Source organism: Macaca nemestrina, chromosome X (assembly GCF_043159975.1).
Source record: "Macaca nemestrina isolate mMacNem1 chromosome X, mMacNem.hap1, whole genome shotgun sequence".
Taxonomy (NCBI): Eukaryota; Metazoa; Chordata; class Mammalia; order Primates; family Cercopithecidae; genus Macaca; species Macaca nemestrina.
Window position 1 is genome coordinate 3,085,896 of NC_092145.1, and position 25,665 is coordinate 3,111,560.

General features: G+C 42.8%; 1 protein-coding gene and 2 long non-coding RNA genes across 3 annotated transcripts; 2 read left to right on the top strand and 1 right to left on the bottom strand.

The window, feature by feature from the left end:
• The first annotated feature begins 210 nt into the window (after positions 1-210).
• On the top strand, positions 211-6,608 carry LOC139360896 (uncharacterized). Its single transcript, XR_011618458.1, has 2 exons — positions 211-556; positions 4,366-6,608. It is a non-coding gene; the product is annotated as an uncharacterized lncRNA (long non-coding RNA).
• Positions 6,609-6,763: 155 nt separating this feature from the next.
• LOC139360895 (uncharacterized) lies at positions 6,764-14,411 on the bottom strand. The gene is made up of 3 exons (XR_011618457.1): positions 14,164-14,411; positions 7,935-8,086; positions 6,764-6,961 (listed from the first exon to the last, which is right to left on the bottom strand). It is a non-coding gene; the product is annotated as an uncharacterized lncRNA (long non-coding RNA).
• Positions 14,412-15,514: 1,103 nt separating this feature from the next.
• On the top strand, positions 15,515-18,677 carry LOC112425945 (melanoma-associated antigen 3). The gene is made up of 3 exons (XM_024791543.2): positions 15,515-15,594; positions 16,949-17,014; positions 17,095-18,677. The coding sequence occupies exon 3, from the start codon at positions 17,160-17,162 to the stop codon at positions 18,102-18,104; it is 945 nt and encodes a 314-aa protein (XP_024647311.1). The 5' UTR covers positions 15,515-15,594; positions 16,949-17,014; positions 17,095-17,159; the 3' UTR covers positions 18,105-18,677.
• Positions 18,678-25,665: the final 6,988 nt, after the last annotated feature.

The window sequence follows — 25,665 nt, forward strand, 5'->3', positions numbered from 1 at the left end:
CACTGGGGCCCCTCTAATAGCAAAAATACATTTGACTTTGAATAGCGACCTTTAGACATCGGATCATCCTGCTGCATGTCTTCAATGCATTCTTAAAATGTTTTCCAAATGAGCTGGCGAGTAGCGTCTGATTTTGGCTTGTAACGTATCAGTTCCTGGGATACAACCCTTGTAGAGGACTACATGCTCACAAACAGGGTGTTCCTGATAAGTCCTGCTCTCGCAAACGAAGCAGGGCGTTCCGGACAAGTCCTGCTCTTGCAAACGAAGCAGGGCGTTGGGGGCCTGTTTATATGTAAATATCTTGAAAATCCAGAAAGTCAGGGAAAGGTCAGAAAAACAACAATGTGTCTTGTGACTTGGCAACAGTCCACAAACGACTGTATAAAATAAAGGTGAGCGCGATTCGAGGTGGCCGCCATGTTTGTCTTGTCTTGTGTTGTCTTGTGTGTTCATTCCTTTGTTTAGGAAACACGCGGACCCCAACATCTGGCGCAGCGAGCAGGGTCCGTGGCTCCACGAGAGCAAGGAACCGGAGGGGGAACACCCCGGGCAGGTAAATAAAGAAAGGGGGACCCACGGGAAAATTATGGGGAATTCCACCTGTCTGGCCTCTGAATATTTGTGGTTACTGCAGGGACTGTTGATGTCTATAGGAGTAGAAGTTAGTTAAGGAACATAAGACTTTGAAGTGATTGTTTGCCCATGTTGAACAACATTGTTATTGGTTTCAATATCAAACCAAAGTGCAGTTAAATCAAAAGGAATGGTTACAAGTGGTTAAAGTACTGCGTCGAGCTCATCAGCGAGGGCAAATGATGCCTCTCACTTTGTGGACTTTGTGTGTAGTTCCATTACTCAGGCATTAGAGTTACTTGAAACTGACTCAGAGCATGGCGATACTGCCACAGGAGGTGAGGCATCTGAAGCTTTAGAGAGGAATGATCCTAGAGAGGAACATACTTACGCCCCGGTTTTTGAGGACAAGGAATTGGAAAAAGAGCTAATGCCTCCTTCATCTGAAGGAGATTCTGATTTGCAGTGCATTTTAGAGATGTTACAACAGTTGTTAAAATTGCAAGGTACCGCTGCTCCTGTTTCTCCTATCTCTCCGCCATGAGCCTTCCCTGTTACCTTCCCTTCTGCTAAATGGAATTCCCTTTGCCTCCACCTCCAACCTCTTTGCCTATGTCAGGTCAGGTTTTCTCTGTGCCTCTTCCTCCTGTAGGAGAAAAGAAGGAATCGAAGGAAAAGGATGATTTCGAGGAATTAGATTTATTCCCAATAACACGGGCTGCTTTTGGCCCCAATGCTCAGTTCCCAAACGGTGGCCAGAATGTGACTTTTACAGCCCTACAATTTAAATTTTTGAAAGAAATGCTAATTATGGACCTCAGTCACAGTTTGTTCTTGGCCTTCTCGATTTCTTCTCTTTAGAACATATGATGATTTCTATTGACTGGGAAACGTTGGGACAGGCTGTCCTTGATCGTTCGCAATGGCTTCAATTAAAAAGTTGGTGGTGGGAAAAAGCAAGAGTACAAGGTAGAAAAAATGCTACGCGAAATCCCCCAGGGCTACTGAGGAGCAGCTTACAGGTTCAGGACAATACGCCACTCTTAATGCTCAGGCAGGCCTAGATGATGTTGCTCTCACTCAGATTAAAGCCTTGTTTATAAAAGCGTGGACTAAGGTTCGAATAGTGGGTAAAACTTCTTTACCTTTTGTAAAGATCCTACAAGGAGCCACTAAGCTGTATCCAGATTTTGTAGCCCGTCTTCAAGATGCTGTATTAAAGACTGTAGGTTCAGGCCCTGCTGCTAAAATTCTTTTGGATACTCTGGCCTTTGAGAGTGTTAATCCTGAGTGCCAAAAATTGCTGCGTCCTCTAAAAGCTAGTGGAGCTGATTTAGCTGAATACATTGGGGCTTGTGCAGGTGTTGGAGGAGCTATTTACAATGCTCAGTTGTTTGCTGGGGCACTTTCTAAGGCTTTAAAAGGCAATTCTAAACAAGGTATATGTTACCAATGTGGGAAACTCGGTCATTTTAAGAAGGAATGCTGAAAAAATTAGGCTCTTCTGCTCTAAAAGAAAAAAGGTTACCATCTGATATGTGTAAACTATGTGGCAAGGGTCGACATTGGACCAATGAATGCCGTTCAAAAACTGATAAAGTGGGAATGTACTGTCACCCCTCTCGGGAAACGGGAACCGGGGCCCGCAGGCTTGGGGCCCCAACTACAATGCAGGCCTACGCCAGTCTCAGCTTTATGCTGCCACTAAGCAGAGTGCCGCTGCTGACCTAGCTATTGTCCAACCTTATACTTTATCTCCTAATGGAGGAATATATAACTTGACTACCGGAGTGTGTGGTCTTTTGCCAAAGGGACATGTAGGACTTTTACTAGGTCGAAGCAGCAGCGCTATGCGGGGGTTAATGATGGTCCCAGGAATTACTGATCCTGATTTTACTGATGAAATCCTTATTATGGTACAAGTCTCACAATTTATGCGCCTAGAGGCAAGGGAACGTATTGCACAATTGCTTTTATTGCCTTTTTTTCCTTTCTTATCTAGAGATGTGTCTCGTCAAGGAGGTTTCAGTAGTACTGGGAAAACTGTTTTCTGGGAAACTTTAGTTTCTGATCAAAACCTTCATGTTCATTGCAAATTAATGGGATACTTTTTGAGGGATTAGTCGACACAGGAGAGGATGTATATAATAATGTTTGGCTCAATGGCCTATCATTGGAAAAAGAAACAAGTATCGGTTCCTCTATCTGGCCTAGGTACTACTTCCATAGTCTACCAAACTGTCGAGCCCCTGAGCTGTGTAGGACCTGAAGGACAACAAGGAAAAGTGTTCTTTTATATTGTTCCCATTAATATTAAGCTTTGGGACCGTGATCTTTTACAACAATTTGGTGCCTTTTTAAGCATTCCTCATTTCTTCTGCTGCCAAAAATATGATGTTCAAAATGGGCTACAATCCTTTAAACTCTTAGCCACTGTCCACAAGCCTCAAACTTTACAATTGAAGTGGAAAACTACAACTCCTGTTCGGGTGGAACAGTGGCCATTATCTAAAGAAAAACTTAAGGCTTTAAAGAATTTAGTTAAGGAACAATTGGCCGAGGGGCATATTGAACCAAGTACTTCTGCATGGAATTCTCCTGTGTTTGTCTTGTCAAAAAAAAAAAAAAAAATGGCACTTATTAACTGATCTTAGAGCTGTAAATACTTGTATTCAACCTATGGGGACTTTATCCCCTGTAGCAGAAGAAGAATTGTCATTTGTAGAAAATAGAATTAGTGAAGCTCACCTTGGTTATATTGCACCCAATCTTCCACTTTCATTGTGTCTTTTGCATACTCCCCATTCACCAATGGCCGTTTTACACCAAGATAATAATATTCTGGAGTGGCTGTTTTTGGCTAATAAAGCCATTAAGACAATTCACCCATATATTGATAAATTGGCTGAATTAATTATTAAAGGATGACATCGCGCTCGTCAGTTGCTTGGTGCTGACCCTATAAAAATTATTCTCATTCAGCTTTGCCAGGACCTTTATCTTTTGGCAACACTCAGATTGATTCTTTACTTTTTGGCAGTGTCCAGCGGCCTCAGGATGAGCACCACCTACATCATACTAATAATTTAGGATTACAACGGCGATTTTCTATAACACGCCATCAAGCCTGAGCTATTGTCAGAGCCTGCTGATCTTGTGCTCCTATTATTACACCTTTTTTAAGTCCAGGTATTAATCCTCGAGGCATTCAACAAAATCACATTTGGCAAATGGATGTAACTTATGTTCCTTCCTTTGGTCGTTTAAAATATGTTCATCATACTATTGATACGTGGTCACATTTACAGTGGGCTACGCCATTACCCTCTGAAAAGGCTGACTCTGTTATTACTCATTTACTTACTCGCTTTGCAGTTATGGGAGTCCCTGCTGAATTAAAAACTGATAATGCCCCTGCTTATTGCTCTTGCAAATTGGCTGCCTTTCTCTCTTTATACCATATTCATCATTCCACTGGTATTCCATTTAACAGTCAAGGTCAAGCAATTATTGAAAGAGCCAATGCTACCTTAAAATTACAACTTTTAAAACTAAAAGGGGGAGATGGGCGAGATTCCCCAAAACATCAAATTCTGAAAGCCCTTTTTACTTTAAATTTTCTCAACCATTGGCGCCAATTACAGCAGTCTGCAGCGGTGAAACATTTTCAACAGCCTTTAGAAAAACCGCAAAACAGTAATCAGTGGGTGTATTATCCTTCATTACAAGGGCAATATTTAAAAGGAAAAGTTTTACAATGGGGCCGAGGCTATGCTCTTGTCCGTACAGGTGCCAGAGACGAGTGGTTTCCATCTCGACTGTTGAAACAGTGCCATGGCGAAGAGGAGCCAATCCAAAGAGTTCCTGAAGGAATTCCAGGAGCTAAATCTGAGCGCTCAGAGAACATTCACCTTCGGAACTCGTGTGGAGCCCCCTACATGGGGACAACTGAAACAGTTAAGAAGCTGAAGGGGTTGTTCAACAAGCTGGGCAGCCCAAAACCCCACTGACTTTATTCCTGGCTATGCTGGCCGTAGTAAACTGTCAGGTAACAGCTGGAGAATTTACATACTGGGCTTATATTCCTTTTCCACCCTTATATCAAGGTGTGGCCTGGGGAGTCAGAGAAATCCCAGTATTTACTAATGATACTGCTTGGATGCCATCACCTTTTTTAAACCAGGATCCTGAATTAAACACTGGCACAGTAAATAGTTCATATCAATTTGGGGTTAAAGGGTTACCTATATGTCTTGGGGGGGGTAGTCCGCATTGTCTGCATCTTTCTCATGAGGCTTGGGCTGTTCGCTATAACCATAGTCATATCTCTGCCTTTACTATGATTGTTGTGGCTCAAAGTTTCAAGTATAATCATACTGCAGTACTTGATGAAACTCTGCCAAGTACATTATCTTTATGCCCTATCCCTGATGTGTCCGGAGGTGTTTCCCGACTAGAGTGGACTAGATGTAGAAGTAGTGGGCCACGATTGTTGTTAGAAGTAAAAGGAAAGAGTCGGAAATACCTTGTTACAGATTGGAGTGTACATGATTTTCAGACTAAATTCAACCATGTCAACCTGCGTTGGCATATAGGTAATCACAACATCGCTGCAGATGGCAATGAAACTATTATTTGGCATGATGGTGGTCTATCACCCCCTATGCCACATTTGGCTAATACCTCACAAATACAAGGTCATATTTGGAAGTTGCTAGCTGCTGGTAAACCAATGTTCACTTTCATGGGAAACATGTCCTTAAATCTTACTAATATTGCTAACCCTTTCCATATATCTTTGCATCGAAATAGTTCTAGATATGTTATTGCATGTGTAAGAAAGCCTTACTTGTTGTTGACAGGAATTTTTAAATAGGATAATAATACAGGGGTAGTTAACTGTACAAACAATTGTACATTCTTAAGTTGTATAAATACTACTTGGTGGAATAATAATTGGAATGAGTCTCATTCCGATTTATATATACTAAGAGCCAGAAAAGAAACCTGGCTACCTGTAAACTTAACACGTACTTGGAGTGAATCTGCTGGGGTTACTCAAATTTACAAGGTTATGCAAGATCTTGTCCACCGCAGTCGGAGGATGGTTGGAATCGTCGTGACCACGGTGATAGGACTTGTAGCAATTGCTTCCACCGCTGCTGTTGCTGGATTAGCTCTACACCAGAGTATACAAAATGCAGAATTTGTGCAACAATGGCATGAACAATCACATTTGTTGCGGCAGCAGCAATGAGACATAGATGCTCATTTGACTGAACAAGTAGATAATCTGGAACAAGTGGTTTCTTGGTTGGGATATCAGCTAACAGTGTTGAATACCCGAGTTTTGTTGAAATGTGATTGGAACACTACCCAATTTTGTATTACTCCTGTTCCTTTTAACAGCACTGTACATAATTGGACTGAGATAAAGAGACTTTTAATTGGTCATAATAATCTTTCCCTAGAAATACAAGAATTAACACAGAACATTTCTGAAACATTTCGCAATCAGTTACCGTTGCTGACTGGTGCAGATTTGATGACTGGTATTGCACAAAGTTTGACGTCTTTGAACCCTATGAGTCCTGTAAAAACTTTGCTGACCTCTGTTTCTGTAATGTATTGATTGTTGTTCTTGCCTTTGTCATTTTTCACAGTCTGCTGGAGACGGTGCCAAAGGGCAAACACCAAATCCCAGCGAGCCCAACATGTAATGATGGTTTTAAAAGAAATTCAAACTTGTAAATAAGGAAAGGGGAAATGTAGAGGACTACATGCTCACAAACAGGGTGTTCCGGATAAGTCCTGCTCTCCCAAACGAAGCAGGGCATTCCCGACAAGTCCTGCTCTTGCAAACGAAGCAGGGCATTGGGGGCCTGTTTATATGTAAATATCTTGAAAATCCAGAAAGTCAGGGAAAGGTCAGAAAAACAACAATGTGTCTTGTGACTTGGCAACATTCCACAAATGACTGTATAAAATAAAGGACAGCACGCCATTCGAGGCGGCCGCCATGTTTGTCTTGTCTTGTGTTGTCTTGTGTGTTCATTCCTTTGTTTAGGAAACACGTGGACCCCAACAACCCTGAAGTGAGAAAGTGTTTGAAACCATCCTATATTTACAGTAGGACTTTAACAAGCTGTCTCATTGGAAACTGGCCACAGAGCACATACACAGATGGTCAAAAGCCAAGGCCTCTTGTATTAGCTCAGGCTGCCATAACAAAGTCCCATAACAAAGTACCACTGGGTGGCTTAAAGAATAGATCGATGTTTCTCACATTTCTGGAGGCTAGGAAGTTTGAGATCAAGATACTAGCAGGTTTGATGCCTGGCGAGGGTCTCTTCCTGGCTTGTAGACAACTACCTTCTCTGTGTGTCTGCAAATGGCAGAAAGAGAGAATGCAAGTAAGCTCTCTGATGTCTCTTATAAGAACAGTAATCCCAGCATGAAGGTCCCACCTTAATGACATAATCTAACTCTAATTACTTTCAAATACCTCATCTACAGATACATCACATTGAGTCTTGGGATTTCAACATATGAATTTTGGTGGGAGCAGGGACACAGTTCAGTTCATAACATCTCCTTCATAAGTGACAGATGAGGAAGGACTTTCTAAATCACTGTGGGGCAAATATCCAATGAAGCTGAATTCCTAAAACCCTAACGTTTTCCTAGGAGATAAAAAGTGGTGCCTTGGTAGGCATGTTAGCTGATTAAAAATGAAAAAAATCAAAACATTAAAAAATGAAAAAGAAAACTTTCTTGGCACTACTTCAGGTCCGCGGATCTGCCCCACAGGAAAGACACAGCTTTCTATATGTCTAATGGCATCTGAACAGATGTTCAGGTAACAGGAGGGTAGCAGAGACCCACAGGTTAAGGCTTCAACCATGAATTAAAAGAATGAGAAATTCTCAGCCCACTAAGGTTTCAGATATTATCGCAAATGATAGTGCAGAAAAGTGTTAGTAAGTGAAGATAGTTAGTATATCTAACTATACCAGTAAGTGAAGAAGTTACTATATCACACGAAGGGCTGAGGTTTACAGGATCCTTAGAAAACTACATGTGATCCTGTATTTGAAAGCATCTGTCATACGGTACACACTTAAAAAAGGTTGGAGAACTTAAAGAAAATCTGGCTTTCTCAGAAACTCCTCCCAGCAATGAAGAGGGCTTTTGTCATAGCAAATGATAACAGTTCCTTTTTGCTGAGCACTTACTATGTAACAGTTTATGGGAGAGACTATAGTGCTCATCCACATCTCATCTTCCTCTCCTTCCTGGATACATGGGAACAGTACAGTCCACTTGTAGTTAGGAAGGGTCATGTGACAACCCCTTACCACTGAAACATGAGTAGAAGCATTGTTTGTCACATCCAGACATCTGAGAACCAGTGTGCCATTTCCATGCTTTCTCCCTCCATCTGACAATAAACATGGCAGCCTCATGTTGAGATGGTGGAATCCCAAGGTGGAAGTTGCTGCCTGGATACCTGGGTCACAGGAGAGTGGAGAGGCCCTGTCAAACCACATCAGGACTCATGTGCACATAAAATAAACTTGTGTTTTGTCAAGTCACTCAAATTCCATGGTTTGCCTATTGCATCAGCTAACAGTTACTTCAGTTACTTTAGCTGACAAGTACACAGCTACTATTTTTGCTGTTAGGCTTATTTAGATATTTTAATTAAAAAGAAAATAGTGCCTATATTCTTGTTGCAAAAAAAAAAAAAAAATCTAAAATACAGAGAATTCACAATTCTTCTCTGTATAAAGTTCCTCCACAATTCAGCCTGCACCTCAGAGGTCGCCACAATTAGCAATCTGCTGTGTACTATTTTATTTTATTTTATATTTCATTTTTCTGCTTTAGTTTGATTTTGAATGCATTTATTTCACAAATCTGTTCACTAAGTGTTATAAAAATGCTTGTATCACCTTTTGTCTTTGTATAAATTAATTCAACAATAATTTCAGTCAAAATTAGTAGTCACAAGAATTTTTCCCCTTTATACAGGGTGCATATCCAGGGGGCCTTCAAAAAGCTCATGAAAAAAATTGAATTAAAAGATAAAAATAAAAAATATGAACTAATTTCTGATCATAAACTATACCAAGTTCAAGACATTCTGTAAGTGATGATACCAGATATTTAGTCCATTCCTAAAGAACTGAGAGTCCTGGGAATTTAACCATATCAATGCAGTCCTTTCACATTGTTAACTGAAGACAACTGAGTGTCCTTTGAAAACTTCTCAAGATTTGGACTGTGGGCTTTTGCGTTAATGCTGAAATGAGTTAAGACTTTGGGGGACTGTTGGGAAGGCAGGAGTGGTTTTGAAAGGTGAAGATGTGAAATTTGGGAGGAACCACAGGTGGAATGATATTGTTTGGCTCTGTGTCCCCACACAAATCTCATCTTGTAACTCCCAATATTCCCACATGTTGTGGGAGGGACCCAGTGGGAGATAATTGAATCCTGGGGTTGGGTCTTTCCCATACTGTTCTGGTGATAGTGAATAAGTCTCAAAAGATCTGATGGTTTTAAAAACAGGAGTTTCCCTGCACAAGCTCTCTCTCTCTTTGTCTGCCGCCATCCATGTAAGATGTGACTTGCGCCTCCTTGCCTTCCGCCATGATTGTGAGGCCTACCCAGCCACGTGGAACTGCAAGTCCAATAAACATCTTTCCTTTGTAACATTCCCAGTCTCAGGCATGCTTTATCAGCTGTGTGAGAAGCAATAAATACAGAGGGGTTCCCTACTTCATTTCAAGGTTTATAAAGTAACAATAATCAGTATAGTGTGGAATTGTCATAAGATTAGAAACACACAAAAGAAGAGAATAAAGTCCAGGAATGGATCCACATGTATATGCATATACATAAAAGCCAAGTATTGATAAAGATACAAATGAAGATTAGAGGAGAGAAATGATAGTGTATTCAACTGGCTCGAGATCAATTGGATATCCATATGCAAACCTGAATTTCAATCCATAATTGCTTTCTATCTATCTGTCTGTCTATCTATCTACCTACCTACCTATCTATCTATGTGAAAAGGGAGAGAAAGAACGAAAGATAAAGATATCATAAAGAATTATCTCATGCGATTATGAGGTCCGGTATATCCCAAATCAGTGAGGCAGGCCAGCAGGCTAGAAACTCACACAACATTTTAATGTTAGTCTTGTGGTAGAATTCTTTTCCAGGAAACCTTGGTCTTTTCTCCTAACACCCTCAACTAACTGGATGAGGCCCATCCACATTATGGAGGTTAAACTGATTTACTTAAAATCAACTGATTGTAAACGTTAATCACAACTACAAAACACCTTCACAACAATATCTAAACTACTGTTTGACCACACAGCTGAGCACTATAGCCTAGACAAGTGGACGCATAATACTAATCATTGCACATATCTTACACCATACAAAAATGTAACTCAAAATGTACCACAGACTTTAAATATCAAATTTACACTTTTTTTTCTAGGACAAAACAAAAAAAAAAAAAATGTGTTACCTGAGGTTAAGTGTTAGTCAGCTCAGGCTGCCATAACAAAATGCCACAGACTGAGTAGCTGAAACAATAGAAATTTATTTATTTTTTCCACAGTTTTCAAGTATGGAAGTCCCAGATCAAGAAGTGGTGGGGTTAGTTTCTGGTGATGGCCTTATTCCTGGCTTGTAGATGGCCCTTTCTCAATATGTCCGTTCTTGGCCTTTCCTCTGTGCATGTGCAGAGAGAAAGAGAAACAGAGAGAGAGAGAGAGCTAGTGCAGGCACAAAAGTAATTTCTTCTCTCTCTTCTAACTTCTTAGTAACCACACTAATCCTATGGGATCCACGCCCCACTCTTATGACCTCTTTTAACATTAATTACTTCCTTAGAGGCCTCATCTCCAAATATAGACACCCTGGGACTGAGGGCTTCACAATATGAATTTAGTGGAGGACATAAGCATTAGCAAAGAATGGACATGTAGATTAATAAAACAGAATAGAGCTCAGAAATAGACCTGCACACATATAGTCAGATGATTCACAACAAAGGCAATAATGGTGAAAGTACAGTTTTTCCAACAAAAGGTGCCTGAAAAATTAGACATCTATACACAAATTATAATAACCTAGACACATCCTTACATATTCCACGAAAATTAACTCAAAATACATCATACACCTAATGCAAAATGCAAAAACTATACAACCCTCTATAAGAAAACATAGGAGAAAATTCACATAACTTTGAGTTCAGTGGTGAGTTTTTAAATTCAACACCAAAAGCACGATCAATGAAAGAAAAATTTGCCAAGTTGACTTTATTAAAATAAACATCATGTGCTCTTCAAAAGACAATGTTAAGAAAATGAAAGCAGAAGCCACAGACTAGCAGAAAACATCTGTGGTACACATATGTGGTAAAGAACTTGTCTCTACGACATACACAAATTCTTAAAGCGCAATGATAGAAAAAAATGAAAATAGTCAAAGATCTGAACACACGCTACACAAAAGAAGATACACACATGGCAAATAAGCATAATAAAAGTACTGAGCATCCTTTCTCATTAGATAATTGTGTACTAAAATGAGATACCACTACACACCTATTAGAATGTCCAAAATCCATAAAAAAGCAAAACAAAGAAAACAAAACCAAGACCAATTGCCAGTGAAGGTGTGGAGCAACAGAAACTCTCATTCATTGCTGGTCGAAACGCAACACGATACAGTCATTTTGGAAGATAATTTGGCATTTTCTTAAAAAGCTGAACATAGACTTAGCATAAGAGTCAGCAGTCATAATCAATTTACCCAATTGATTTGAAAAATTAGTCTACATAAAAAGTTGTATATGAATGTATACAAAAGCTCATTTCATAATCACCAAAAATAGAAGCATCCAAAATGTATTTTGTTTGGTGGATATATATATATATACATACACACAACCAGACAATGATACTACTACTCCTCAATGAAAAGGAATAAGTTACAAGCCACACAAAGTTATACATGACTCTTCAGTTCATTATGTTAGGTGAAAGAAACCAGTCTAAAAAGGCTACATAGTATAAGATTCTATTCATATGACATTCTGGAAAAGGCAAAATTATAAAGATGAAAAACCTGTCAGTGGTAGCCAAGGGGTTGTCTGACAAGCACAAGGGATTTATCAGGGCAGTCAAACTAGTATGGTAATACTGTAATGGCGGATGCATGCTTGCTTTCATCTGAGTATTTGTGTTCCCACAAAATTCATGTGCTGAAATACCAAGGTGATGGTAGTAGGTAGAAGGTGGGATATTTGGAGAATGACTCGATCATTAGAGCAGAGTCCTCATGAATGGGATTAATGTTTTTATAAAATACACCCCACAGAGATCCCTTGCCCCTTCTTCCATGTGAGGACATAGGGAAAAGGCTGTTGTCTATGAACTAGGGAGCAGGTCTCCACCAGACATGAAATCTGCCAGCACCTTGATCTTGGACTTCCCAACCTCCAGAATGTGAGAAATAAAGTTGTGTTGTTTATAAGCCACCCAGTCGACACTATTTCTGTTATGGAAGCCCAAATGGACTAAGACAATGGCACGAGGCATTTGTCAAAACCTATAGATCTTTAAAGCACAAAGAGTGAAGCTTAATGTACATGAATTTTAAAAGTAACTTAAGAAGTTGGAGAACCATGGGACAGAATGTAGAATGTTCCACACACACACAAACCTACCTAGCTGTATTACAGATGTATGAAACCACCACAGTGAAGCAAGTAGGGGAAAGTTACCATATTTGGGTACTCCATCAAAGAAATATATTTTTTATAAAGTATAAGTCCGCCAGATAAGCGTGTAAAATAGTTGAACATTTGATAATCATTTATATAATTTTTCAGTTATGTAAACTATTGGGATTTTGTTTAATAGAATGTCCTTATCTTTTAAACATGCATATAGAATTATTTAGAGATGAAATGGCATAATGCCTTAGATTTGCTCCATGTTATTCCACAAGCTGATATGCAGGTAGGCGAGTGTCTAACTGGAACCAGATTTGCTGTGTATTTAAAGCTGTTCATGCGCAGTGGCTCTAGTCTGTAATCCCAGCACTTTGCGAGGCTGAGGTGGGCGTATCATGAGGTCAGGGAGATCGAGACCATCCTGGCTAACATGGTGAAACCCCATCTCTACTAAAAATACAAAAAATTAGCCGGGCATGGTGGCCGGTGCCTATAGTCCCAGATACTCCGGATGCTGAGGCAGGAGAATGGCGTGAAACTGGGAGACGGAGCTTGCAGTGAGCCAAGATCGCGCCACTGCACACCAGCCTGGGCGACAGAGCAAGACTCCGTCTCAAAAAAAAAAAAAAAAAGAAAAAAAAGCCATTAAAAGTGAAATCCTAAATGAAACTGACCACTTTGTAGAAATAAAATAAATCAGTAACTAAACTGATCCAAAAAGAAAAAGAAAACATTAATTAAACTATAAAAACTGAAACTGTACAATATTCAAAGCCCAAGCCACCCTCAAACATTCCAAGTTAGGCAGTATTGAAGTCCAATTCTACCAAATGATCAGGGATAACTAACCAACATCTTATCTCATCTCTTCTAGGACACACAAAATATTGACAATTGTTCAATTCATTCTCCCAGACTAGCCCTCCTGGATTCAAAAACCAGGTGAGGACCACATCCCACCCAGATGGAAAAAAAAAAGCACATTAAGTAAGCTCCCTTACATAGCAGTAAACATCCTTCGTAAATTACTAGTATATTAAATGAATAACCAAGCCCTGCCCAAGGAAATAACATACAGTTTAACATTAGGAAAAAAAAAAAAAAACTGTTTCATTGTAATTCCTTGCATACAAAATGGAGGAGAAAAAATTTGATCGTGTCAATGGGTACAGAAAAAGCTTTGTTAAAGAAATTTAATATGAGTTCATGGTAAAAAAAAAAAAAGTGTTTATTTAACCTATATTCAAAGAGAACTTTCATTTCCTAAAATCAACAGCAAACATACTTAAATGTGAAACATTCAAAGAATTATCATTCAAGTCAGGAATGAGAAGTAGATGTAGGCTATTATCTCTACATTTGAAATCAGGACTGAGACACAAAGAGCTATAATTATCAAAATGAGTAAGTGGTATGAATATTGGAAAAACATGTAATGTTTAGTGATAATACCATTATCGATCTTGAAAATTCAAAGAAAAAGGTATGTGGAATATTCAAGTGCATCAGCCTACAGAACGAGGTGCACAACAGATTACTACAGCAAAATCAAAATCTTCACTTCATGAAAGCAATAACTAACTACAACAATTAATAGACAATATGCCATTTGCAATAGCAACAAAATTCAAGAATAACCTGAAAAGAAGTCTAACAAAAATGTATAAGGTCTTTATAGAGACAACTATCAAAGTATACTGACATATTCAGATAAAAGAAAGCTTGAAATACATAGAGGAATATAACATATTCATTCACGGGGAACACAACAGTGTAAAAATGTAAACTCAGTTTAAATTATTTACAATTTAGTGACTTACCTGTAGCCGCCAACATTACAACAAAATAGGGCTGCTGTGCTCTGCTTCCCAAGTCAAACCTGGAAAATTACACAATGGAAATAGAAAGTAAAAAAAACAGTATCAGCAACAAAATCTACATAACAAAACAGAGAAAGCCCAGGGTGAGAATGAAGGCTGTGTTGAGCTGGTACTTGTTTTTTGACACTTGCAGTGTCAGTTAAAGGGGGTTAGCGGCAGGGATGTTGGGGAGGTTTGTAGCCTGCCTAAACGACAGATGAAAGAATGGGTAGAATAAAAGTTTTTAAATTTCCACTTCACTTAATTGCACAATCTGAGGCAGTCCCTGAAAACACGATGCCAAGAGCCCTAGTGTAATAGCAGAACACCAGGAAAATTGGGTTGGTTAAGGTAGTATGGCTCCAGAGTTCTGCTAATAACAACCTGAAGCCAACACAGTGGGAGAGGAATTACGTTTAAAAAAAAAAAAAATTCTTTCAACAGAACACAAAGACTGGAATAGAACTAGAATAAGATATGAGAGTGAATCATGCATACTAAGGGTAGATGTTAGTTCATAGAAATAAATATACATATTGCTACCTACATATATACTTGTAGGATATGTAAACCCTATTTCTTCGATTCAGAGAATAAATCATTCGGTACCAAAAGTTTGCCAAGTGTAGCTCTGGCTGGGGAGGAGGCCCCGTGGGAAGGTGTGCGTCTTCTCCCAGAGGTCACTACAACCGCGGGAGCTGCCGCCCTGCAGGGAGCACCTGGCCTGGGACCCGCAGCCATTCTCTACAAGGGGTGCAGCTATGCAAATGCTCAGAGGTGACAGAAACAGAGCATCTCCTGCCCATCACTTCGTCCAACAGCCAGGGGTGAGGAAGAGGACCCTCCTGAGTGAAGACAGAGGGTCCACAGCCCCCCCCACCTCGCCACATAGAGGGACCACAGAATCCAGCTCAGCCCCTCTTGTCAGCCCTGGTAAACGCAGGCATTGATGTCACCCCGACCACACCCCTTCCCCCAATGCCACTTCGGGGGGACTCAGAGTCAGAGACTTGGTCTGAGGGGAGCAGACACAATCGGCAGAGGATGGCCGTCCAGGCTCGGCCAGGTATTCAAGTCAGGACCCTGAGGGATGACCAAAGGCCCCTCCCACCCCCAACTCCCCCGACCCCACCAGGATCTACAGCCTCAGGATCCCTATCCCAATCTCTACCCCTTCACCCATCACCATCTTCATGCTCACCCCCATCCCCATCCAGATCCCCATCCAGGCCGAATCCAGTTCCACCCCTGCTGTGAACCCAGGGAAGTACGGTTGCCCGGATGTGACGCCACTGACTTGCGCATTGGCGGTCAGACGGCCGCGAGACTCGCCCTGAGCAACGGCCTGATGTCGGCGGAGGGAAGCACGCCCAGGCTTGGTGAGGAGGCAAGGTGAGACGCTGAGGGAGGACTGAGGCGGGTCTCATCCCAGACAGAGGGCCCCAAATAATCCAGCACTGCCTCTACTGCCCGGCCTGGACCACTCTGCAGGGGAAGACTTCCAGGCTGGGTCGCCACCTCCTTACCCTGCCCACCCCCACCGGTATAGCCACAGGGAACTCTGGAGACAGAGCTTAATGTGGCCAGGGCAGGGCTGGTGAGAAGAGGTCAGGGCCCACGCTGTGCCAGGAATCAAGGTCAGGACCCCAAGAGGCGACTGAGGGCAACCTAACCACCACCCCCACCACCATTCCTATCCCCCAACACCAACCCCACCCACATCCTGGCAGAATACGGGCTTTGCCCCTGGTATCAACTCAGGGAAGCGCCGGGAATGGCAGCCAGGCACGTGAGTCCTGAGGTTCACATCTACGGCTAAGGGAGGGAACGGGTTCGGTATCATCAATAACGCCTTTAGGAAGTAGCAAATTATCTTCTCCTGGAAGATAATGGAGTCCTGAGGGGACCCAGCATGCCAGGACAGGGGGCCCACGGTACCCCTGTCTCAAACTGAGGCACCTTTTCATTAGGCCACGGGAATCCTAGGGATGCAGAGCCACTTCAGCAGGGGGTTGGGGCCCAGCCCTGCGAGGAGTCAAGGGGAGGAAGAAGAGGGAGGACTGAGGGGACCTTGCAGTCCAGATCAGTGGGAACCTTGGTCTGGGGGATGCTGGGCACAGTGGCCGAATGTGCCCCGTGCTCGTTGCGCCTTCAGAGTGACAGAGGGTTGAGGGCTGTGGCCTGAAGAGTGGGACTTCAGGTCAGCAGAGGGAGGAATCCCAGGATGTGCAGGACCCAAGATGTACCCCCAAGGCGCCCCCATCTGGTCGACAGATGCAGAGGTCTTAGGATCTGCAAAGCGTCCAAGTGAGAAGCCTGAGGGAGGATTGAGGGTACCCCTGGGACAGAATGCGGACTGGGGGTCCCATAAAAATCTGCCCTGCTCCTGCTGTTGCCTCAGAGAGCCTGGGCAGGGCTGCCAGCTGAGGTCCCTCCATTATCCTAGGATCATTGATGTCAGGAAAGGGGAGGCCTTGGTCTGAGGGGGTTGCACTCAGGTAAGTAGAGGGAGGCTCTCAGACCCTGCCAGGAGTGGAGGTGAGGCAGTGTCCTCAGGTCAGAGTAGAGGGGGCTGAGATAGTGCCAATAGTGAAGGTTTGCCTTGAATTCACACCAAGGGCCACACCCGCCCGAGAACACATAGGACTCCAGAGTGCCTAACCTCACCCTCAATACTTTCAGTTCTGCAACCCTAGCATGCACTGGCTGGCTGTACCCTGAGGAGCCCTCTCACTTCCTCCTTCAGGTTCTGAGGGGACAGGCTGACAAGGAGGACCAGAGGCCCCTGGAGGAGCACGGAAGGAGAAGATCTGTAAGTAAACCTTTGTTAGAGTCTCTAAGGTTCAGTTCAGTTCTCAGCTGAGGGCTCTCACGCGCTTCCTCTCTCCCCAGGCCTGTGGGTCTCCATTGCCCAGCTCCTGCCCACATTCCCGCCTGCTGCCCTGACCAGAGTAAACATGTCTCTTGAGCAGAGGAGTCAGCACTGCAAGCCTGAAGAAGGCCTTGAGGCCCAAGGAGATGCCCTGGGCCTGGTGGGTGCGCAGGCTCCTGCTACTGAGGAGCAGGAGACTGCCTCCTCCTCTTCTACTGTAGTGGAAGTCACCCAGGGGGAGGTGCCTGCTGCTGAGTCACCGGGTCCTCCCCAGAGTCCTCAGGGAGCCTCCACCCTCCCCACTACCAACAACTACACACTCTGGAGCCAATCTGATGAGGACTCCAGCAGCCAAGAAGAGGAGGGGCCAAGCACCTTTCCTGACCTGGAGTCCGGCTTCCAGGCAGCACTCAGTAGGAAGGTGGCTGAGTTGGTTCATTTTCTGCTCCTCAAGTATCGAGCCAGGGAGCCAGTCACAAAGGCGGAAATGCTGGAGAGTGTCATGAGAAATTGCCAGTACTTCTTTCCTGTGATCTTCAGCAAAGCATCTGATTCCTTGCAGCTGGTCTTTGGCATCGAGCTGATGGAAGTGGACCCAGTCGGCCACTTGTACATCTTTGTCACCTGCCTGGGCCTCTCCTACGATGGCCTCCTGGGCGACAATCAGATCATGCCCAAGGCAGGCCTCCTGATAATCGTCCTGGCCATAATCGCAAAAGAAGGCGACTGTGCCCCTGAGGAGAAAATCTGGGAGGAGCTGAATGTGTTGGAGGTGTTTGACGAGAAGGAAGACAGTATCTTTGCGGATCCCAGGAAGCTGCTCACCCAAGATTTCGTGCAGGAAAACTACCTGGAGTACCGGCAGGTGCCTGGCAGTGATCCTGCATGCTACGAGTTCCTGTGGGGTCCAAGGGCCCTCCTTGAAACCAGCTATGTGAAAGTCCTGTACCATATGCTAAAAATCAGTGGAGGACCTCACTTTTCCTACCCACCCCTCCATGAATGGGCTTTGAGAGAGGGGGAAGAGTGAGTCGGAGCACACGTTGCAGCCAGGGCCAGTGGGAGGGGTCTGGGCCAGTGCACCTTCCAGGGCCCCATTCATTAGCTTCCACTGCCTCGTGTGACATGAGGCCCATTCTTCACTCTTTGAAGAGAGCAGTCAGCATTCTCAGTTTTGGGTTTCTGTTCTATTGAATGACTTGGAGATTTATCTTTGTTTCCTGTTGGAATTGCTCAAATGTTCCTTTTAACAGGTGGTTGAATGAACTTCAGCATCCAAGTTTGTGAATGACAGTAGTCACACATAGTGCTGTTTATATAGTTTAGGAGTAAGAGTCTTGTTTTTTATTCAGATTGGGAAATCCATTCTATTTTGTGAATTGTGATATAATAACAGCAGTGGAAAAAGTATTTGCTTAAAATTGTGAGCGAATTAGCAATAACATACATGAGATAAAGAACTCAAGACATTAAGAGATAGTTAATTCTTGCCTTATACCTCAGTCTATTCTGTAAAATCAAACAAATATGCATACCTGGATTTCCTTGGCTTCTTTGAGAATGCAAGAGAAATTAAATCTGAATAAATAATTCGTCCTGTTCACTGGGTCATTTCTTTTCCATTCACTCAGCATCTCCTCTGTGGAAGGCCCTGGGTTAGTAGTGGAGATGCTAAGGTAAGCCACACTCACATCTACCCATAGGGTTGTAGAGTCTAGGAGCTGTAGTCATATAATTAAGGTGGCGGGAAGTCCTGTAAGATGTAGAGGAAATGTAAGAGAGGGATGAGGGTGTGGGGCTCCAGGTGAGAGTGGTGGAGTGTAAATGCCCCGAGCTGGGACATTTTGGGCTTTGGGAATCTGCAGTTCCATCTGAAGGAGCTGACACTCATGAAGCTGGGTGAGTCCAGGGCCAGATTCTCAAGAGAGTGAGAAAAAAGCCTGGAATGGAAAGCAACTCTGAGCAGTTTCTTTAGAATGGGGAATGAACCGAGAGGAATCTCCACCTAGGGCAGGAATGGGAGGTGTCCTGTGCTTTTGTCCCACTGCTATTGAACACAGCCCAAGATGCACGTGATGGACAACCATCATCTGCAAGGGTTTCCTGAGAGGTAAGACTGAATTTCCCGGGAAGAATGGCCCAGAAGCCACTGGCCAGGTGCTTTCTGCTAGGCAGGGAGAGCCAGAGCTGACTCCATTAAAAAGGCATTCTAACTAGGTTATCTCAAGTGCAATTTGACCAATTGTAAGCATGGGCTAGATTTTGGATGGTAACAAAATGCATGAAAATAGTGGATTGGGTGGGAAAGCAGCTGGGAGAGAGGGAAGGAGTTGGTCTTTGACTCACATTCTAGGAGTTTAGAGCTGCACCTGGCTGGGAAAAAGTCCCGCACAGCCAAATTTTGAAGTGCTTTCTCTGAGAGGAAATACTTTAACTGAATTTTATGGAATAAGCTTCCTTTTTGGGCTAATTATTCCAATACCTATTGAGCTGTATATTCTCTGATAAGTCCTGGAGAACTACGACAACAACAACAAAATCCCAGTGTTAGGGCCTGGGGTTAAAAAATAAGAAATAACAACCATCAGCCATTTGTTAAACATCTAATCTATACCAGGCCCAAAGCCAGGTGCTTCACCTGCGTTGCATACACTCCAACTGTCCTACTAGACAGGCCTTATTAAATCTGCTTACAGATGAAGAATCCAAGGCTCACAGGGTTTGTGAATTGAGACCTAAAAACAGGGTACTCATTGGGTATTTCACAGGATCACATGGCTAGTCAGGAACAGGGCAGAACCCGACCCCCGTTCTGAATTCCTTTAGAGCCCATGCTGTTCCCACTTCTCCCAGCCCAAGGCTGACCTCCTGACAGGTACTTCATCTTTCTTCTCAGCACTGCACCATGTCTCTCAGATGACAAAAAGAAGGACCTTGAGGCCAGTATAGTGAAGCAGGCGTGGAACGCGACAATAAGAATCAAACACCATTTGGGGCTGGTGTGCGCTGGGTTCCCTGAGAGCTGACGCTGCCCAGATGCGGGCATTTCTGTGCAGCCCCAGCACTTTCAGAATTACAGCACATTTCCTCGGGTCGCTTCCATGTATCCTGTCTGACTCTGGAACCTACCTGGCCTGCTGATCAGCTCGTCACTGGTCCCCACAGAACAGCCCAGAATCCCCTGCTCACCTCCTGACGGGGAGCATTCCTTTTCCCTGTATAAGTCCTTTGGTTGTCCCATCTCTCACCCAGGAAGCCATATGATATCAACAATTGATATAAAAATTCGCATGGGGACTGTGATGTTTAGACACTTGGTTACCACTCTGGTTGTCTTCAACACACTCTCTAATTGTTTTCTGAATGGGCTCAGTAGTCTGCTTTGCCATATTATCTAAGGGTTCTTGTGTGATATCACCCTGAAGTTAGAGGAATTTGGAACCACCTTGATACTTGAAATCAAGCTTTCACAGGGCGTCCTTTTGGAATTCGCCTCTGAATACATGCACAGACAAATGGTCAAAGAGCAAACCGTCCCTCATGAGTATTAGATGAGAAAAACCTTGGGAAATCCCAGTAGAACAAACATCTACTTACTGAGACTGAATTCCCAAATTTCTGGAGTCCTCCAGGAGTTTAAAAAAGATTCCTTGAAAACATGTCAACTCTCATGAAAGAGGAATAATTAAGCAGCCTTCTGTTTCTTGTCTGTTTACCTGCTCCACGGGAAAATACTGGCCTTCAGTGTGCGTAAAGGCACCAGACAGGTGTTCAGGCGTGTGGAGGGTAGCAGAAATTCACAGGTTAACATTTTGACTCGGAATCAAATGGAGGAAAAATTCTCAGCCTACTATGGATTTAAAGGGTATTGCAAAGGGAAGGCTTCCTGCTGAGACTTTCAAGATTATTGGGCAGTTAGTTGTGATTGTATATGTGAAAACATAAGTCACATATTTGACACTGGAAAAAGTTGGAGAATGTCACGGTAAATTTGGCCTTCTCAGAAACTCCTCCTAGAAAAGAGATGGGTCGTGTAATACCAAATAATTATAGTTGCTTTTTGTTGAGCACCTACTATGTAACAGTTTATGGGGGAGGGTATCCTACTTACCTACATTTTGTCTTTGTCTCCTTCCTGGACACATGGGAACAGTAAAGTCCCTGCAGTTAGGATGGGTCATGTGACATTTCCTTTATACCAATATAGGAGCAGAAGCATCGTTTGTCACATCCTGGCATGTGGGAGCCAGGGTGCCATTTCCACGCTTTCTCCCAGCTTTCAATGGCAAACATGGCAGCTTCATCTTGAGATGATGGAATCACAAGGTGGAAGCAGCTTGCATCGCTGGGTCCCATGAGAGTGGAGAGCACCTGGCAAACTGCATCAGAACTTATTTGCACATAAAATAAACTCGTGTTGTGGCAAGCCATTCATGGTTGTTCTGTTGCAACAGCTAGCAGTTACTTAAACTCACATGGCTAGTATTTCTGTTTGTCAGGTTTAAATATTTTTTATTTAAAATGTAGTATTGTATGTATTCTTATTGCAAAAATTATAGAAATGTGGATTATTCACTATTTTCCCCTTTACAAAGCTCCTCCACAGTTAGCAACGCCTACCCACCCCACCCCCCTGCAGAGGTCACCACAGTTAACAATCTTGTGTAGTTTTTTACAGCTGACTCTAGGCTTTTCATTGACAGATAAACTATAACAATATATTGTTTTTATTTAATATATGACAACAATGGTATACATATTGATATTCCTTTATCAGTTTATAAAATGGATGTAAGATATTTCCACAACAGGATAGATAGATAGATAGATAGATAGATAGATAGATAGATAGATAGATAAATAGATAGATAGATAATAAGATAAGTAGATCTATCTCACTTTTGGAACCACTTTCTATAATTCTAAAGTAGGCATGCACCATAATTAATTAAACTCTTTCTTCCTAATGGACATATAATTTGTTTCCGATTTGCCATATGATAAATACAATAAAATCAACGTCTCTGAATATGAATTGTTAGGCAAACATGGTTTTCTTCTAAGTAGGATATATTTACATGGGTATTGGGTTAAAGTGAAAGGGCGAAAATAGTTTGACATCTAAAATATTTCTAAAATTGTATTACAAAAATGCTGTACCAATTCAAATTCTCATAAAAATCACAATCGATTTAAAATTCTGAAATGTGGACAGGACATTTCTTCTCTGCTTTGAGAAGGATTTGGTCAGACTGAAGAGGAGCCAGGTAATGAGAGCAGACAGGAGACCCTCAGCCCGTGAGGGAGGATCCCGGGAGGATCCAGGGGAGAGCCGTTGCTGGCGTCCATGAGAGAGACCACATGAGAAACCAAGTCCACAGAACCCCAGGCAGGCTGGCACTCCGAGCTCTAAATCCAGAGTTCAGGACGGTGGAGTCGGGCCTGAGGGAGAGAAGGGGGAAGGAGGAGGGAGGACAGGACAATGAATAGGAATAGGCTTGGGAAATCCCAGCACCATCGTCACCAGCTGGAGGGGGCCCTGTGATCTGAGTGGGCGGGCCTGTTGGCTGAATGCACCAGGGCTGTGCTGGTCAACCTTCCTGCCCTCAGAATCCCCTTCCCTCTCTCAGGAAGAGCTTGGCTGACTCTCTGCATCATTCTGGGCCAGCTGCCTCTCTTGAACACTCCAGTGGTCCTTTGCACCTTCACCAGCGTTCCAGATGTGGAAGCTGTCTTCATGCCTGCTCGGGGCTGGTGTTTTATCCCCTGGGGACCCTCCACAGAGTCTGGGCTATGTGAGTGGGTTGCTGACTGATGACCAAATGCCAAGACAGGTCAGGAATGCTGATGAGCAGTTGAAAGGGACAGTGGGGCTGCATGGAGGAGAAATGGGAGGAAGAGTGCCCTGGGACTAGTCAGCTCAGACTCTGCAGATGAAGGATTGGCTGTGGACGTGCCTTGAAAATGATCCAGGTGGTGACCGTGTCTCAGATAGCCATCTGTGGCTTCTGAATTCTTGGCACAGGAGGGGACAGGTGTCCTAGGGCAGTGATCGCTGCCCTATGTTGCCAGCAGATACAGTCTGGGGTAGAGGGCTGGACCAAGGTGTGTACGCGAGCAAGTTGTATGGGAAGGCAGTGGAGGTGGCAGCTTTCCTTGTTAAGCTGATGGGGATGTGTGGCGTCCAATACAGGAAGCATCCTGTTGGCAGCATCCTCACCTCCATGACAGTGTTTGGTCCAGGGGAGAAGACGTCTGCAGTGACCCTCTCCGTGGTAGTTTCCACGGGATTTGTGAACTCAGATGAGCACAGGTGAAGGAACCGTGAGTTTCTTCATGTAGGCGGGAGGCCCAGGACGGGCAGACTCCATAATTTGAATCAAAGAATTCCCATGCCTGGTAACTTCATTCATTCCATGCACTTATTCATTCCTACAGAAAACTTTTATTGAATATATGCTGAGGAAACACCAAGTCAACAAAACAAAAGAAAGTGGCATAGAGAAATGATACAGACCTGGGTGGGGGTCGTGCCAGGGGAGGACAGGTAGGAGTCAGAGCTTGGGTGGGCCGTTCACTTTGATAGGGCTCCTCGGCCAGGGTTGAGAGGATGCTTTCCCCTTCCTCGCCTCTTTGGTGTTGGTGGGTGGTTGTTGGACAATGGGCTGGAGGCTCGTAGTTTCCTGGACATGTTCACCACACCAGCATCTCTCAACAATCTACTCCAGTCCACCTGGTCTCCCCCTGCCTCCTCCAGGACAGTGAAGGCAGGCCAGCAGGTGGAAACTCACACAGCATTTTTATGCTAGTCTTGTGGTAGAATTCCTTTTCCCAGAAAACTTGGTGTTTTCTCTTAACACCTTCAACTGACTGGATGAGGCCCATCCACATTATGGATGTTAAACTGCTTTACTTAAAGTCAACTGATTGTAAATGTTGATCACATCTACAAAATACCTTCACAGCAACATCTAGACTACTGTTTGACCACACAACTTAGCACTATAGCTTAGACAAGTTGACACGTATTTTAGCCACTGCACATATTTTGCACCATACAAAAATGTAACTCAAAATGAACCACAGACTTTAAATGCCAAAATTACGGGTTTTTTTCTAGGACAAAACAAAAAAAATTGTGTTATCTGAGGTTATGTCTTAGTCAGCTCAGGCCGCCATAACAAAATGCCATTGACTGAGAAGGCGAAACAACAGAAATTTATTTTTTTTTCACAGTTTTGAACTCTGGATGTCCCAGATGATGGACTGGCAGGTTTGGCTTCTGGTGATGGCCTTATTCCTGGCTTGTAGATGGCCCTTTATTAAGATGTGCATTCTTGGCCTTTCCTCTGTGCATGTGCAGATAGAGAGAGAGAGAGAGAGAGAGAGAGAGAGAGAAAGGTCATGCAGGCACAAAAGTACTTTCTTCTGTCTCTTCTCCCTTCTTATAAACCACACTAATTCTATCAGATCAAGGCCCACCCTTATGACCTCTTTTAACATTAATTACTTCCTTAGAAGCCTCATCTCCAAATATAGACACCCTGGAGCTGAAGGCTTCAGAATATGAATTTGCTGAAGGACATAAGCATTAGCAAAGAATGGACACATAGATTAATAAAACAGAATAGAGCTCAGAAATAGACCTGCACACATATAATCAGGTGATTTGCAACAAAGACAATAATGGTGAATGTACAGGTTTTCCAACAAAAGTTGCCTGAACAGTTAGACATCTACACACAAATTATAATAACCTGGACATATCCTTACATATTCCATGCAAATTAACTCAAGATACATCATAACCCTAAAGGAAAATGCAAAAACTATACAACCTCTATAAGAAAACATAAGAGAAAATCCACATAACTTTGAGTTTGGTGATGAGTTTTTAAATTCAACACCAAAAGCATGATCAATGAAAGAAAAACTTACCAAGTTGATTTTATTAAAATAAAAACCTTATGGTCTTCAAAGGACAATGTTAAGAGAATGAAAACAGAAGCCACAGACTAGCAAAAACATCTGTGGTACACATATGTGATAAAGAACTTGTCTCTACAATATACACAAATTCTTAAAGCTCAACGATAGAAAACAATGAAAATAGTCAATGATCTGAACACACGCTACACAAAAGAAGATATACACATGGCAAATAAGCATAATAAGAGTACTGAGTGTCCTTTGGCATCAGATAATTGTGTACTAAAATGAGATACCACTACACACCTATTAGAATGTCCAAAATCCATAAAAAAGCAAAACAAAGAAAACAAAACCAAGACCAATTGCCAGTGAAGGTGTGGAGCAACAGAAACTCTCATTCATTGCTGGTCGAAACGCAACACGATACAGTCATTTTAGAAGATAATTTGGCGTTTTCTTAAAAAGCTGAACATAGACTTAGCATAAGATTCAGTAGTCATAATCAATTTACCCAACTGATTTGAAAAATTTATCTACATAAAAACTTGTATATGAACGTATACAAAAGCTCATTTCATAATCACCAAAAATAGAAGCATCCAAAATGTATTTCATTTGGTAAATGGATATATATATATATGTATATGTACAACCAGACA

Coding starts and splice junctions, on each gene's coding strand:
- LOC112425945 (XM_024791543.2), top strand. CDS start 17,160: ATGTCTCTTGAGCAGAGGAGTCAGCACTGCAAGCCTGAAGAAGGCCTT.